Genomic DNA, 15,554 nt, shown 5'->3' on the forward strand with positions numbered 1-15,554 from the left:
GGTATCATAGGACTCAAAGTTTGGTGCCTGTGATGAGCAGCTGCGGATCCAACCATCCTGCCAGTATCCAGTCCCTGGTCCAACCATTCTGCCTGTGCTCTGTTGTTGCTTGTTGTTGCTTGTTGTTGTTGCTGTGCCTTTCTCTCTGTCTATCCTCTCACCCCAACCGGTCGAGGCAGATAGCCGCCCACATCCAGTCTGGTTCTGCTGGAGGTTTGTTTCTTGTTAGAGAGGGAGTTTTTCCTTTCCACTGTTGCTGTCAAATTAAATGCTTGCTGTATGTGGGATTTGTTGGGTTTAGTTGTGTGAGGTTTTAAACCTTACTTTGTAAAGTGCCTTGAGATAACTTTGTTTTGATTTGGCGCTATATAAATAAAAATGAATTGAATGAACACAGCTATGGCTCTTAGTCAGCCTGGCTACAGTGCTGAAAAGAAACCTGGGGTTGTTTTTATTTTCCTCAATTAAGGAGGAAGAATATGTTTTTCTAGCAGCATAAAATGTTTTTTTATATATTATTAGATTGTCCTTCCATGCAATGCAGTTTACATTTATTTTTTTGGACCGCCACTGCCATTCTAGTTGTCAGGTTTTGTGATTTAAGCTGCAGATCTCCGAGTTATACCATGGAGCTAATCTCCTCTGATTCACTGACGTTTTCTTCAGAGGATCCACTGTAACAGTGAACGCAAAGACAAGACAATCAACTTGTTCATAAGGATTGGATGAGGCAAAAGATGATGGAATCATCTGCTTGAATCTGGTAACGTCATCTGATAAACATCTTCTATAGCAAAATTTGTTTCCAGCTGATGCAAGGTGAAATATGGTAATTTCAAAAGTTAATAAGAAATGGTCAGATAACAGAGGGTTTTGGGGAAGGACTATTTATTATCAATTTCAACCCCATGTCAGGACAAGATCGAGGGTATGATTAAAACAATGAGTGGGTTCATTTACCTGCTGAGTAAAACCATTAGAGTCTATTAAGGAGTTAAAAGCAGTGCCTAGACTGTTGCTGTTAGCATCTTCATGAATTTTAAAGTCTCCCATTACAATGACTTCACTGTATCTGTGCTAAGAACTAAGTCAGATAAGAATTCAGTTAAGAACTCTGAATATGGAGCAGGAGGACGGTAAACAATACAAAACACAAATGGCTTCTGAGTTTCAGAGTCTGGGTGAGAAAGGCTCAGAGTGAGGCTCTTAAATGAGTTATAACTATGTTTAAGTTTAGGAGTAATTAATAAGTCTGAGTTATAAATTGCTGCTACTCCTTGTGGTGGAAATTTCCCATAAACAAGCAGACGAGAGAGTTGTTTTTTGTGTGAATTATTATAAAAATAAAGGAAAATAAAAATAATGGGGAAATCAAATCAAAAACATGGATGTTAATCGTGCACATCAACAAACCAGAAACCAGTTGGGGAGATCAGTGCTTACACAACCAAGGTGTGATGCAAAGAGCCCACAATCCTCAAGTTTGTTCTGCCTTTCAACCCCTTTCTCTGGTGGAATGTCTCTCTGCACCAATCTAATCGTTCTATTCCCCTAACCCGAGATTAGTTGTTTGTGTAATAATGTTCGGTATTGCACTTAACCAGCACATAATGACTGTGTTGGATAAAAAAAAGCACAAAGGCAAAAATCTTCCCATTACACACCTCCACCTCTACCTTTTAGGAACATGATAGTTGATGTGACTCATTGGAGTCGACTCATTTAAACTAACATACTTGTCCTGCTGCAGCCAGGTTTCAGTGAGACAGAACAGATCTATGTGATGGTCACTTATCAAGTCATTTATTAATTTCTTTTATTTAGATGAGATTTGCGACAAACAAAACAACACTTTATTAACTTACTGTAACTTTGTTCTGTAAGAGGAACCAAGGCACTGGTAGCAGCTAAGCTAGGAGGCTCCACACCGGCTAAAGGGACCTGGCTAGCTGGCCTATTTTCTAAAGTGCGGGGTTGAGACTCTAACAACCTTGCCTCCAAACCTGCAACTAGCGTACACTTATTACAGATACCATTACCATTACTAAAGGAGGTAGAGTATAAGCTAAACAAAAAACACACCAATAACCAAACAGAGCGAGAGGGAGAGGAACAGGGGGAAGCCATAGCAGGAAAGTAAGATGCTGCTACGCTAGCAGAGAGAACACTAGATAACAGTAAACATTAGCAGGATGTTTAATATGCAGCAATCCACGTCTGGACTGAGGTAACCTGACCTACATGTGAACTTAACTCCCTCCTTTGAAGAGCCCCTACGTCCCTTTCAGTCCCCAGAGATAAGGGACCCTGAATCTTTCTCCACAACAGGAGACTGGCTTCTATCACCACAGGCACCAATTGACGCCAACATCTCAAATGTCCATATCAAAGAACCATGAGTCCACTTTGTTGATCTACCTGTAAATCCCTCTGGATTCTACCTCTGCTTATCATGCCAAAAGGAGAGGCTGTCACATTTATCACCAAGAAGCTGTCTCTCCCCGAACTGGGACCACCAGCCATAAAATGTGGAATGTGCTCATCAAAGAGAACGAGAGACTTCATTTGGACACAAGTTCTGGTTCAGACGCACCAGAGCTTTCAACCTCCATGAAACAGATGTCATTGTATTCTGTGGACAAAAAGTTTTCATTTGATATTAGATTGGTTTCTGTGTGATGTTCAATGCCTGATCTACAGATTTGCCAGGAAATTCCTAAAGTTACAAAGGGACTTCAACTCATCACCATGCTTTCCTTTGTGTGTAGGCACAAAGTTGAAATAGAGAGACTCACCTTCTTTATTTCCTTTAATCTGTGCAACATACACATAGACTATTTCCACCAGCTACAATTAGGTATCCTCATTATTGTATTACATTTTTAGGTGTTACAATTGTTTAATTAGTAATGTCCAGATTAGGTCATTTATAATTTGATTTTGCTTGCATTTATTATTCGTGTATGTTTTAGTGTTTACTGGGTGTTGCATAAGACAAGACCAGGCATCATGAATAACTAATTAATTTGTTACAGCGTTGTAAGGGACCACATATAAGACCTTAAGATTCTATGCATTTAATATTGCTGTTTAACCATTCTGACTTCTCTGCTCATTTGAGTGTCAAAGTGATCATTACGTGTTTATTGTGTTATGGTGTGATGGAACTTTGAGCTTGATGAAAAGAGGAAAGCTTAGTTATCCCAGATTTAGGAGCAATCCAAATCAAATAGTTTGATTCCTGATCTGAAGAGGTGGAACTCTTCACCACTGGTTGAACTCATTTCTCCGCCCTGCAGTGACCACTGCCCCAGGGGTATTTAAACCAGTGACACCCTAGTGGAATCGGATTTCCCTCTATCTTCAAACTTCTTTCACCTTTTCTTTTTGCGTCGCATTACTTTTCTTTAATTTTCCTTTGTTGTTCAATTTTGTAAACCTAAACTTAGAAACACGAACGAACAACGATTTTTGTTGCGTTAGAAAGTCATCAAGAAACTCTGCGAAATTGAAACTATTACAACCAGTCCTTAATTGACTCGCTATTTTTGATCGAACTAATTAAATTAGATTCCAGCCGTTTCCCTTTTTTTGGGCTGGTTTAAACAGCGCTGACGCTTTGAAACACCTTGGAAAGTCCAGCCTGGCTGACTGTTACTTCGCTGAACCCGAGCCGTCATCATCACCGCGGGCGACGATTCCTGGCCCAGAGGCCGTGGCACCTGGACCAGAGAGGGCACGCCTGCTCAACCCACCGGTAACGGGAGACGCTGTACAGCAGCTACAGCTCCAAACTAAGGCAAGACGAACATCTCTAATCCTCTGAGAATTCTGGTGTTTCTCAAAGCTCTAAAATTAAACATCCCAAATTGTTTAGTTATCCTTAGATTCGAACTAGTTAGAGACAAATACTCTTTTCGCTTGATTAAAGCCATCACACACTCAGGTCTTGACCGTTCTTTTGGTTTCACTCATTGATTCATTCACTGTTCATCATCTCATTCTGATCGTTCTCTCATTTTCTGTTCTGTTTATTTGAGTATTTCCATATTATGTTATTCATATATCCAGTAGTGTTAGATTAATAAAATCTTAAAAGGAATCTGGTTTTGTGTGCATTGCTCTTCAGATTTAAGCAGAGGTCACTGAACCGCGACAAGAATTCATGGCATAAGAGATTGATTTGGTTTTATCACAAGTGGTTATTGTTGTTCATGAGTGGTAACTCATTGAATTGATATCTGGCGTTGACTAGATTGATACAAACCTGGTGCCCCAACTTCGAGGTATATTAATGCTTCTGCATTAATATCAAACTATTAATAATTTGAATCCGCTACAATAAAAAGAAAAGATAATTGAGTATTACAAGCTTGTTTTGCAACTCTTATATTTTTTATATATTTAGAAGAGAGAGGAGAGTAATGCTGTACACACGTAGCGGCAACAAACCTCAGTAATCAGAAGTGAAGCATGTACTTACTACGGCGAGTGGATGACAGACTGTAGGAACAGATCCTTTCTTCTTTAGGAGCCGTTAAGCAAACCCAGCATTGTAGCACCCTCATTCTCGAAGCAGTCCGAGGTGAAATGAAGTCCACATACATACAAATGCTGATGCAGTGTTGCCATCGCAGGTCCGTAAAAAACAGTAAGAGAAAGAGGGGCATAATGGCCAAAGTCCAGTTTTGGTACGGTACCATTGTCGGTGGTGGTGGTCCAGGTTTTGCTGGGAGGAGTCTCTCGCCTTATGATGTTTTATTGCGAGGAGGTTTCAGAACTGGACTTGTCTTGACCCCATTGGAGAAAAGCGCAGAATGTGAAAAAGGAGGAAATGCACTTCTACCGTGCTCAGTGTGTGTAAACATGACCCATAGAGTCATAGGAATGCCCCAAAAAGTTGCATGATCTGTCCCCTTTAAGGCAAGTATGAACATGTGGAATTATGTTTTGCTTGCAAGTATTTAAATATATGCAAAACAGATCTTTAGATATATTTAGCACATTATGCATTCAATTTCAGCTATTTTAAATGTTTAAACTACTTTCAGCAATTCTTCAGCAATACATTCTGCATGGAAGCATTCACTGTGCATTTTCCTCTGGAAATGCTGTTTCTAGTTTTTTTTTACTTCACTCACCAACGTGCTTACTTTTAAATATGGCTCCACTTCTGTGTACCTGTACCACTACACTCACTGTCTTTGGAGCATCAAGCCCCCTTACGGCAATCCTCATACGTGATTGGCCGAATGGTGCGCCCATAAAAGTAGTCTGGTGTTTGTGTGTATGGATTTTCACTAGAGCTGACCAATGGCGGACATTCGGCTCTCCTTTGAGACTGCTTTGAGACTGCATGCATTTCCACGTCTGGATTATGGGGACAGAAACCATGAGCAGGACCTATGCAGTAAAACCTGAACTGTAACAAGCCACCGTTTGAAGAGCATAACTGTCTCTAGAGGACTCAACATGTAGACACTGTGGCAACACACAGCCGTATGGGTGTTAAAAGGGTTTAGACATTTATTATGTTTACCTCACCTCAATAACAGCTCAAGGTGTTTTTTTATGTCGGGAGTCATACAAATCCATTTTAAAATGTTCTCAAGACATTTTGGACGCACGTTATCATTCATGATGTTTGACTGAGTGCTATATACAGACAATAGCTTCATATAGTACAGAAAAACTACAACTGCCGTTACCAGCAGACATCACGAGTCCATGTCATGTGAAGGTCAGGAGCCACATAGAGGCCCTGCAGCATTCCACTGCCTTCACACCACAGGATAATACCACAACAGGCAAAGACAAACCATATTTACAAACCCTAACCCAAAGCTTTCTTATTTTTGCCTCTTCTGCAATTATCACAATAACATTTGAAATACAGTTGGATACAGTAGCTAGGAGTTAGTGTAGCAATTAATAAAGAAATAGTTGAGAGCAAAATTAGGGATTCTGACATCTACACCGCCCCTTTTTTTCAGCTACTTGACAAACACAGGCTGGATCAGATCAGGTGACTACACTCAGTGAGTAGCCTCTGTACAGAGCCACCCACTGAGGACTGAAGGGATCCGCTTCTTTAAGCAAGTCCTTGCAGGTGAAGGGGGTGAGATATATCCTAACAGTGATGGGTTTCACTTAGCAGCAGCTTGCCAGATGATAATGCCAAGTATGACGAGCACGATGGAACAAACCATAGCAAGGATGCACATTTTCTTCCGGGACTTTTGCTGTAATGGAGAAGGAAAGAGAGGAGGGTTAGTTTTAGTACATGCACTCCGCAGCAGCACTCTTACTGCACACCTGCCTGGTAGTAACTGGCTCGTTGGAGCTGCTCGGTTCCTCGTTCGACATGGACCTCAGCGTTCTCCACATTGGCCTCAATGCTATCTGTAGGGTTGTCCATGCAATGAGGCAGTTATTAGTGGCACGCATTTTAATACAGAGGGTACAGTGACATCAGACCAGATGACAGCAGAGGTCTGGTCTCATCACTGTCCAACTATGATTTTTAGTAGTAGCACTGCTGACCATGCTTCTGTGTGTTTAAATAAATAAAAAAAGGGTTTAGACATTCATAATTTGATTAGACCAGAACAGGTAGATAAACTACTGTACTGTGGTTGAATTAAGTAGACTGGGTTTAAATGTTGAACACAGATCCAGTGGACATGAATTGAAGCAGAGTAGGACACTTCTGCTGATGTGTGTGACTTACCAATCATCTCTCCCTGATCATGGATCATCACTGCCAAGTCTTTGAAGATCTGGTTCACATCCATAATGTCAGACTGAAACAAGCAAAGCAGACTGAATGAGCATTTGCACACAGAAAGGATGTGAGCATAGGCCAGGAGCAGGCTGACCTCCAGCTGTCTAATGTTTGTCTCTCTCTCCTTGATCAGCTCCAGGTCCTCCTCTGTGATAGCCACTTCCTCTGCCTGCATGGTCATTTGACCCCAGTCCTCCTGGCTGTACACACACAGAACAGCATAACTTAGCATGTAAACTCAGAAGGTTAGTCAGCCTGAAGGTTCTTTTCCCTTTTTTTACTCTAGATTTCCTTCAATGGGTCAGAATGTTGGTAACTTCCATATATTGTTTTTACTATATAACCCGTTAAAAAGCAGCCATTGATGTCACCCTGTCGATGTGAACTGCAGTGCTGCCCAGCAGAGGTCAGCATAGGAGGAACAAACTACGAATACATTCTACCTACACATGTGGACAGAGGTGTTGGCTTCATCTCAACATGAAACTGACAAAAGCACTAATAAATCAATGACCATTGTGGGTTTTTCTTACATTAACAGGGGGAACCAACACTTCTGTTTGAGTATGTGCAAGCATGCATGTGTCTGAATAAACCGCCTCCACTTACTTATCAAAAGAAACAAGCTTCTCATCACGAGAGCTGTCTTCATTCTGGAAAAGAAACAGAAGTCGCTGTTAACATGTGACACCAGCAGAGAAAAGCTCTCTTGGCACGCAGCTTTAGTTTTAGTCCTACTCACTGACATGCGGGATCCAGCTCTCGCTCTGGCAACAGACTCCTTCTCTTTCTCTGCAGCACGTCGCTGCACTGCTTGGAAGTTGTTGAGAGCAGCTGAGAAATCATTCATCAACCGCTCCCTCTGGATTTTTTGCTGCCTCTGGACACCAGAGAAATTATTATTATTAAAAATGAAGCAAATAAAGATGGCACCGTTGTACATCTATAACTTTTCTTCTGGCATACAGTGAGCAACAGAAATTCTCCCAATTAGAAATCATGAACAATTAATTTGTCTCAATTGTGGAATTGTGGAGTATTTGAACACCTTAGAAAATCTGTGATAATATTTGGTACAGAAACCTTTGTTTGCAATTACAGAGGTCAGACGTTTCCTGTAGTTCTTGACCAGGTTTACACACCCACTGTATCAGGGATTTGGGCCCACTCCTCCACACAGATCTCTATTAGAGCGTTCAGGTTTCAGGGCTGCTGCTGAGCAACGCAGAGTTTAAGCTGCCTCCATAGATGTTTTAGATTTTGGATTGAGGTCTGGAGAGCGGCTAGGCCACTCTAGAACGTTGATATGCTTCTTACAGAGCCACTCCTTGGTTACCCTGGCTGTGTGCTTCAGGTCGCTGACTTGTTGGAAGACTCAGCCATCTTCAATGCTCTGACTGAGGGCAGGAGGTTGTTTTAGAATTTTACAATAAATGGCCCCATTCATCCTATCCTTAATACAGTGCAGAAGTCCTGCCTCTTAGCAGAAAAGCACTCCCAAAGCATGACGTTACCACCCCTATGCTTCACAGTATGAATGGTGTTCTTGGAATGCAACTCATCCTCTTTTTCCTCCAAACAAGACGAGTGAAGTTTAGACCATCCATCCATCCATCCATTTTCATCCGCTTATCCGGGGCCGGGTCGCGGGGGCAGCAGTCTAAGCAGAGAGTTCCAGACTTCCCTCTCCCCGGACACTTCCTCCAGCTCTTCCGGTGGGACCCCAAGACGTTCCCAGGCCAGCCGAGAGACGTAGTCTCTCTGGCGAGTCCTAGGTCTTCCTCGGGGCCTCCTACCGGTGGGACATGCCCGGAACACCTCCCCAGGGAGGCGTCCAGGAGGCATCCGAACTAGATGCCCGAGCCACCTCAGCTGGCTCCTCTCGATGTGGAGGAGCAGCGACTCTACTCCGAGCTCCTCCCGGGTGACAGAGCTCCTCACCTTATCTCTAAGGGAGCGCCCAGCCACCCTGCGGAGGAAGCTCATTTCAGCCGCTTGTATCCGTGACCTTGCCCTTTCGGTCATGACCCAAAGCTCATGACCATAGGTGAGGGTAGGAACGTAGATTGACCGGTAAATTGAGAGCTTTGCCTTTCGGCTCAGCTCCCTCTTCACCACGACGGACCGATACACCGACCGCATTACTGCAGCCGCCGCACCAATCCGTCTGTCAAACTCACGCTCCCTCCTTCCCTCACTCGTGAACAAGACCCCAAGATACTTAAACTCCTCCACTTGAGGCAGGAACTCTTCTCCAACCTGGAGAGAGCAAACCACCTTTTTCCGGTCGAGAACCATGGCCTCAGATTTGGAGGAACTGATTCTCATCCCAGCCGCTTCACACTCAGCTGCAAACCGCACCAGCGCACGCTGGAGGTCCTGGCCTGATGAAGCCAACAGGACAACATCATCTGCAAAAAGCAGAGATGCAATCCTGTGGTCCCCAAACCAGACCCCCTCCGGCCCCTGGCTGCGCCTAGAAATTCTGTCCATAAAAATAATGAACAGAACCGGTGACAAAGGGCAGCCCTGCCGAAGTCCAACATGCACCGGGAACAGGTCTGACTTATTGCTGGCAATGCGAACCAAGCTCCTGCTCCGGTTGTACAGAGACCGAACAGCCCTTAGCAAAGGGCCCTGGACTCCATACTCCCGGAGCACCCCCCACAGGATGTCACGAGGGACACGGTCGAATGCCTTCTCCAGATCCACAAAGCACATGTAGACTGGTTGGGCAAACTCCCACAAACCCTCAAGCACCCTGCTGAGGGTATAAAGCTGGTCCAGCGTTCCACGACCAGGCCGAAAACCACATTGTTCCTCCTGTATCCGAGGTTCGACTATCGACCGAATTCTCCTCTCCAGTACCCTGGCATAGACTTTCCCAGGGAGGCTGAGAAAGTTTAGACCAAAAAGTTCTATTTTGGACCACATGACTTTCTCTCATGCCTCCTCTGGATCATCCAGATGGTCAAACCTCAAGACAGGCCTGGACATATGATGACTTGAGCAGGGGAACCTTCCGTGCAATGCATGATCTGAAACCATGACAGCATAGTGTTCTACTGACAGTGACCTTTGAAACTGTCGTCTCAGCTCTCTTCATATCATTAACCAGCTCCTCTCTTGAAATTCTAGGCTGATTTTTCACCTTTCTTATTATCAGCGATACCCCACAAGGTGAGATCCTGCATGCATTTGGTCTTGCCCATGGTAGTAGTTGGCATATTTAAAGGGGACAGATCATGCAAAATCCAGTTTTTAGACATTTAGGATTGTTCCTATGACTACGGGTCACGTTTACTCTCATTGAAACTGCTCCGTTGTTGGGTGCTTTAATACACACCAAAATTTATCCAACCTATCAACAATTGTTGACTCTGTGGGTTACTTTTATTTTTAACAGACCTGCGACGGCAACACTGCCTCACCCCTTATATGCATGTGGACTTCATTTCACCTCGGATTGTCGGAGAACGAGTGCGCTACAATGCTGGGTTTGAAGAAATCCGGTTGAAGAGAGGATCTGTTCTTACAGTATGTCATCCACTCCCTGCAGTAAGTACATGCTTGGCACTTATAAATTCCTAATATGTCAGTTTTTCTGTATGATATGTAGTAACCCACATGTGTGAGACATAGCTATGCTACAGCCAGATGACCAAGCCTTTGTCGCATTGAAATGCGCTGCTGTAGGCTGCTGCAACCACACACCTGTGTGGAGAAAAAGCTAATGGCTATCGGCCTTTAAGCGGCTACAGGCAGGGAGCATTGAATCAAACTTTTGTTATGTTAAAATGTGCTGCCATTAGTTGCTGCAATTACACACACCTGGGGGGAAAGGCTAATAGCTTTCGAGCAGCTACAGGCAGGGAGCGAAGCTGTAACCACACACACGTGTGGGGAATGCTAGTGGCATGCTGTCAGCTACAACCAGAAAGTGGTCGCCCGGACGGCCCGAGCAGTCTGGGTTTCTGGTCAGATTTGAATAAAAGCATCGCCTTACAAACCAATAAACCGAGCAAAAATATTTTTTAACAAAAACACACGTAATTGGATTTAAAACTGTTTTTTCGTTTAGAGAAAAACGAAAAACAAAAAAGTCTTTCTCGCGTTACCTCTGCTTTTAATTTTTAATCAAAGCTTATCCGTGGATGGGTTGCGGGGCAGCAGTCTTAGCAGAGAGCTCCAGGCTGCCTCTTGGATGAAACACGAGACCGAATGATATGCGATGTGTTTCGTACTTAGATGACTTGGATCTTGAGTTCGACCAAGCTTTTGTTTGTCTCATGTTTGCTCGCAAAGGCAAACTTCACATCCCTCCCCCTACTCCGTAGAGGTGCCTAGACATGCTAATTTGTTGCTACTACTCGATCGGACGGCATTATCAGCTGCAGGTCTAAGACTCATTAATGCAGCAAGTAATTTGTTCTACATATGTTTACTCTGCAAAAATAAACGTGTGTATTTATCATAGCTTTGTGGTCTAATTTATGTGTAGAACTTCGACATTCATTTAAAATATGAAGTGCATTTTAAATTGAAACTAGAAAAAGTTTGAAATGTGGAAGAGCTGATCTGCTACCGCAACGATGCCAAACGCTGATTAAGCTGCTGACGTCACAAAGTTGACTAAGCGACAAACCGATTAATAAAAAAAAAAAAGTTCCTTTAAATCAAATAAATTGCATTGGTGCTTTCATTTTTAAAGGATTTAGAGGAAATGTGTGGGGGTAATAACGTAACTGACAATTAGTCTTTACACCATTAACCATTCAAAGGCAAAACAGTGCAGTTAAAGCTAATAAATTGCATTGGTGCTTTTATTTTGAATAACGTAGTGGAAGCATGTGTGGGTAATTTCTAAACTGTTAATCTATCTTTAAATAGTCATAATTACCCCGCCAAAAGCAGAGATATTGCTATTAAAACTAATTATGTGGCTTGGTGCTTTTATTTTGAAAGGATTTAGAGGAAGTGTGTGCTTAATTACTACACAATCCAATAGTGTATATGACTAATCGGTAATAAGCATGGAAATGCCGAGCATCAGGAGTTTGACGTGTCATTTAAATCTGCAGCTGCGCCGTCGCCATGGAGACAAAAGGCGGGAAAATCAGGCTCACTCTGCTCAGTGAAAGCAAAGTTTCACCCCTTATAAACAGGCTTATTCCAGCAAAACCATAACAGTTATTACAAAAATATTTTCATTTTATGAATCCCAAGGCTTCCCTGAACATGTGGAGTTAATTTTATGTTTTAGGACCAAAGATTGTGGCCACAGTCACGATTTCAAAATGTGTCTCCTTTTTTTTCCCCAGACGTCTGCCGTACGGAGGAAGACAAGAGACTGAGGGATAACATCTGCAGACAGACTGAACACTTGGTTACTATGGTCACAGCCTTGTCTGACAGGCTTGAGGAGATGTCACGGGTGACCCATGGTCCCACAAGAGGCGAAGAAGCCCTGAGTTCTGACGGATTGGAGTATTGATCTAGACAAATTAGTCATGAATTGTTAAAATGTATTAGAATTGGCTGTGTATTACTCTGTCCCTTCTCCCTCACCCCTCCCTTCCCGGGTCCAATCTAGCTCACCAGCTGTGCCTCTATCTATCCTCTTCCCCTTATTGTGACTCCCTTCAAGGACAACTGTTGGACTGACCTGTAAACATCTTGGTCGGCCTCGGTCATACTTCTATAAACAACACTTCACTACACTGATTCAGATACACCCCCCCTCCCCTCCTTACAGTCTCACTGTCTGCTCTCCGACCTTATCTATCTGCCCTGATGAACCCAAGAAAAAATTCCAGCAAGGTTTCCACTTGTACTGTGTGACACTGTATGTGTGTGCAGTTTATTTTACTGTTTTGTACTGCAAATTGCTTCCACTGTCGGACTAGCGCCGGGCAACCTGGCTGCTGATGGGAATTTCCTCGCTGTGTGAATAATAAAGGCATTCTTATTCTCCCAGTGGGGATGCACCTAAAATGTGAATTTCAGACCACAAAATCGCAAGTGTTCAAAAATGTTAAATGTAAATGTAAATGCTAAATGATGATTTTAGGTTTTAGAGCAACAGAAGCTGTATCAGCCAAAAGACATTTACATTAGAATAGTATGTCTCAGTAGTACAACTAAACAGTAGCATGTCAGAGTCTGAATTAAGATCATATTAAATTTCATACATTTTACAGTGACCTAATGTTTTGGAAATCAGAGTTGGAAACTAATCACCTATAATAAAAAAAATAAAAGCACTAAGGCATTAACTGACCTTAACAGCCTTTTACTAGATGCAGGGACTTTGTTCTAAGCTGAAATGATATTTACCACTTTTCTGTTGTTACTGTACAGTAGCCGAGGGACTATAAGAACAGCTTGAGGTGTTTTTGTTATGTGTCACAGCTTATTTTCATCTACTTTTGAGCGATCACAAAACTGTGAAAGTCTTTTTATTTTCCTCTGCTGCAACACTAATGGGTAACTGTAACAACACTGAAAGCTTTTGCCAAGTCCTGATCTAAGGTGCAGTCACAGCTGAATTCCACAGCCTTTCGTAATCAGTACAGACTGGTACCTACTTGCTCTGAGGGTGATGTAGCCAAAGGGATTGATCCGAGCTCTTTTAGGTGTTTGTTTGTTTCCTTTGCCAGTTGATTTGTGTAGTGTTGAATTTGCTGCCTGTGGAGATATCAACAGCTTGACAATCTAGAAAGGACTACCCATCACCCTGCACAACACAATGTTCCATTACATGTATAACTCAAGGGACATCTTAAAACAGAATTTCAGAGTCTCACTACTCACAGGCACATTATTTATCTACCGTCTACAGCAGTACTGTAGAATATGCAAGTTATCATGACTGATCAATTTGGCTGACTAGGTTCTGTATGGGGCAGAATAAACAATATGACAATACATACAAACAATCCTGGAGTTCACTGTTGTCCTGTCTGGTTCCCAGTTGGTTCACCATGCTTTTGATTTGAGCAGCTGCCGAGCAAAAAAGGCACAATCATGAAATGTTGAAATTAAACATCCACTAAAAAGATCTAGAAAGATCAGTATCTGCTCAAAATGGACTTGCATGGAGCCATTAAGATGAGCAGCTGACAGTCACAGTGGTAAATTAAAGAAACAGTAATATCAAGATTCCAACACATTTTGTGCAGTTTGCTATTTAAGTTAACCTTTTCCTGAAATACTATTCTTAGTAGAACTGTTGTATTTTAGGCATATTGGTGTGACAGACAATCCAGTCACTGACATTTAGATTTATTTAGTTTTCAATTACAGTGTTTCAAAGTTACTAGAGCAATCAGAAGCAGCAAACCAGAGCTTGGGCATCCTTAAACAAAAATCAGAAATAAGCAAAACTAGGAATCTGGAAAGAGATGAGACATTCATGAAGGATTGTAGCAGCTCACACCGACAAAGTCATTATAACAGCTATAGAAAGACAAGAGCTGACAGGACCAGTAGTACTTACTGTTTTGTGTGATCTTTTGAATGTTGGAGCTGCATGTTTGTATTAGGGTGTTAAAGTCCCGTGGGACGGAGCGGTAGGTCTCTGCTTTGCCATAAGACATGTCTGCAGAAGTGAGCTTGTGCCTTGAGGGTTGAGTTTCCACCACAGTCAAACAAAAGAGAAAAGCGCTAAAGTTATAAAAAACAGAATCAGAATGATGTCTGGCCCCATCTAACTTCTTTTGCATATGCAGCAACAGTGAAAGCATCAGCATCAACATCATTCTGACAACATGAACGTCCGTTATGAAATCCGTGAGCAGTTCAGTCACATAGTGCGCGTACACGTCCAGAACATTAGAAACAGCTTGACCTACATTAAGTTGGTCCTAAAACGAACCGTTAGCTTGCACGTTACCCGCTAAAGTTGACATCAACTATACTTGTACCATAACGGGGGACGTGTCAACCCGAACTGTACACTAATCCATAAACTATATGTTCAGGCGGTTCATTTATTTGGCATAGTCTCTGACAAAAAGTGTAGTGTATGCATAGATACTGTGATTATCTATCAAGCTAATTGATGCTAACTGGCAGTTTTCATTGTTTGTGACGCACAGCTAATCGTGTGCTTCTTCTAGAACCTTAAAGACGACGACACATCGCTGTGGGAACGAAGGCGTTTAGTGTGGATAACATCGTAATACTTGCCTTTCGGGCTGTTTAATCTGAAAGCATAGGCGTAACGCTGTTTTTCTTATCGTAAAGATACTGCCCTTCCGGGTCCGTGACGTCTTTACGTAAAGTTACGCACTGTGTGACGCAATCACCAGCAATGCTCTCCTTTTCAGAAACGGTTGACATATCATATTAGAAGTTAGAAGCTATTTAGTAGTTTCAGGATTCCTGTGTTATCTTGGGGTAGAGATGTCTAACTAGAGAACTCCTACTCGACTCAGCATCGATCTTTTGAAGCGGAAGTGTCGTCAAGCAGAATCTCGAGCGCGGTCCAAATCACGTGACCAAATGACAGCGAACGTTACGTAACTGCCGAGCGGTTTATCTGCAGTTTGAACGGACTGGTTGTTTCAATATGTCAAAGCTTTATAAACATGACAAGCGGACCGGAGATGATCTATAAGATGATAGATATAGATATATAAGATAGACAGGTTTTACATTACAGATGTCTGTAAAAAATTGGAGGAGTGGCTGTGCAGACATCAGTGCCGTGCAAACGGCTGTTCTCCAAACCTGGAGAGGTAGTGAGAAGCTGATTAAAGTCATGTTC

At 42.6% G+C, this 15,554-nt stretch overlaps 1 protein-coding gene across 3 annotated transcripts; it reads right to left on the reverse strand.

Annotated features, from left to right (window-relative positions):
* Positions 1 to 5,502: 5,502 nt before the first annotated feature.
* On the reverse strand, positions 5,503 to 15,217 carry LOC114865677 (syntaxin-12-like). Of its 3 annotated transcripts, none has more exons than XM_029166997.3 (10): positions 14,975 to 15,217; positions 14,283 to 14,449; positions 13,717 to 13,786; positions 13,372 to 13,471; positions 7,527 to 7,664; positions 7,394 to 7,437; positions 6,879 to 6,984; positions 6,731 to 6,803; positions 6,316 to 6,402; positions 5,503 to 6,242 (listed from the first exon to the last, which is right to left on the reverse strand). In XM_029166997.3, the coding sequence occupies exons 2-10, from the start codon at positions 14,380 to 14,382 to the stop codon at positions 6,151 to 6,153; spliced, it is 810 nt and encodes a 269-aa protein (XP_029022830.1). In that variant the 5' UTR covers positions 14,383 to 14,449; positions 14,975 to 15,217; the 3' UTR covers positions 5,503 to 6,150. The 3 variants fall into 3 exon arrangements, with proteins under 3 accessions (XP_029022830.1, XP_029022829.1, XP_029022828.1); XM_029166996.3 differs by having other exon boundaries at positions 6,320 to 6,402; positions 14,283 to 14,404; positions 14,975 to 15,212; XM_029166995.3 differs by having other exon boundaries at positions 6,320 to 6,402; positions 14,975 to 15,211.
* Between the last annotated feature and the right edge of the window lie 337 nt (positions 15,218 to 15,554).

Source organism: Betta splendens, chromosome 11, assembly GCF_900634795.4.
Source record: "Betta splendens chromosome 11, fBetSpl5.4, whole genome shotgun sequence".
Taxonomy (NCBI): Eukaryota; Metazoa; Chordata; class Actinopteri; order Anabantiformes; family Osphronemidae; genus Betta; species Betta splendens.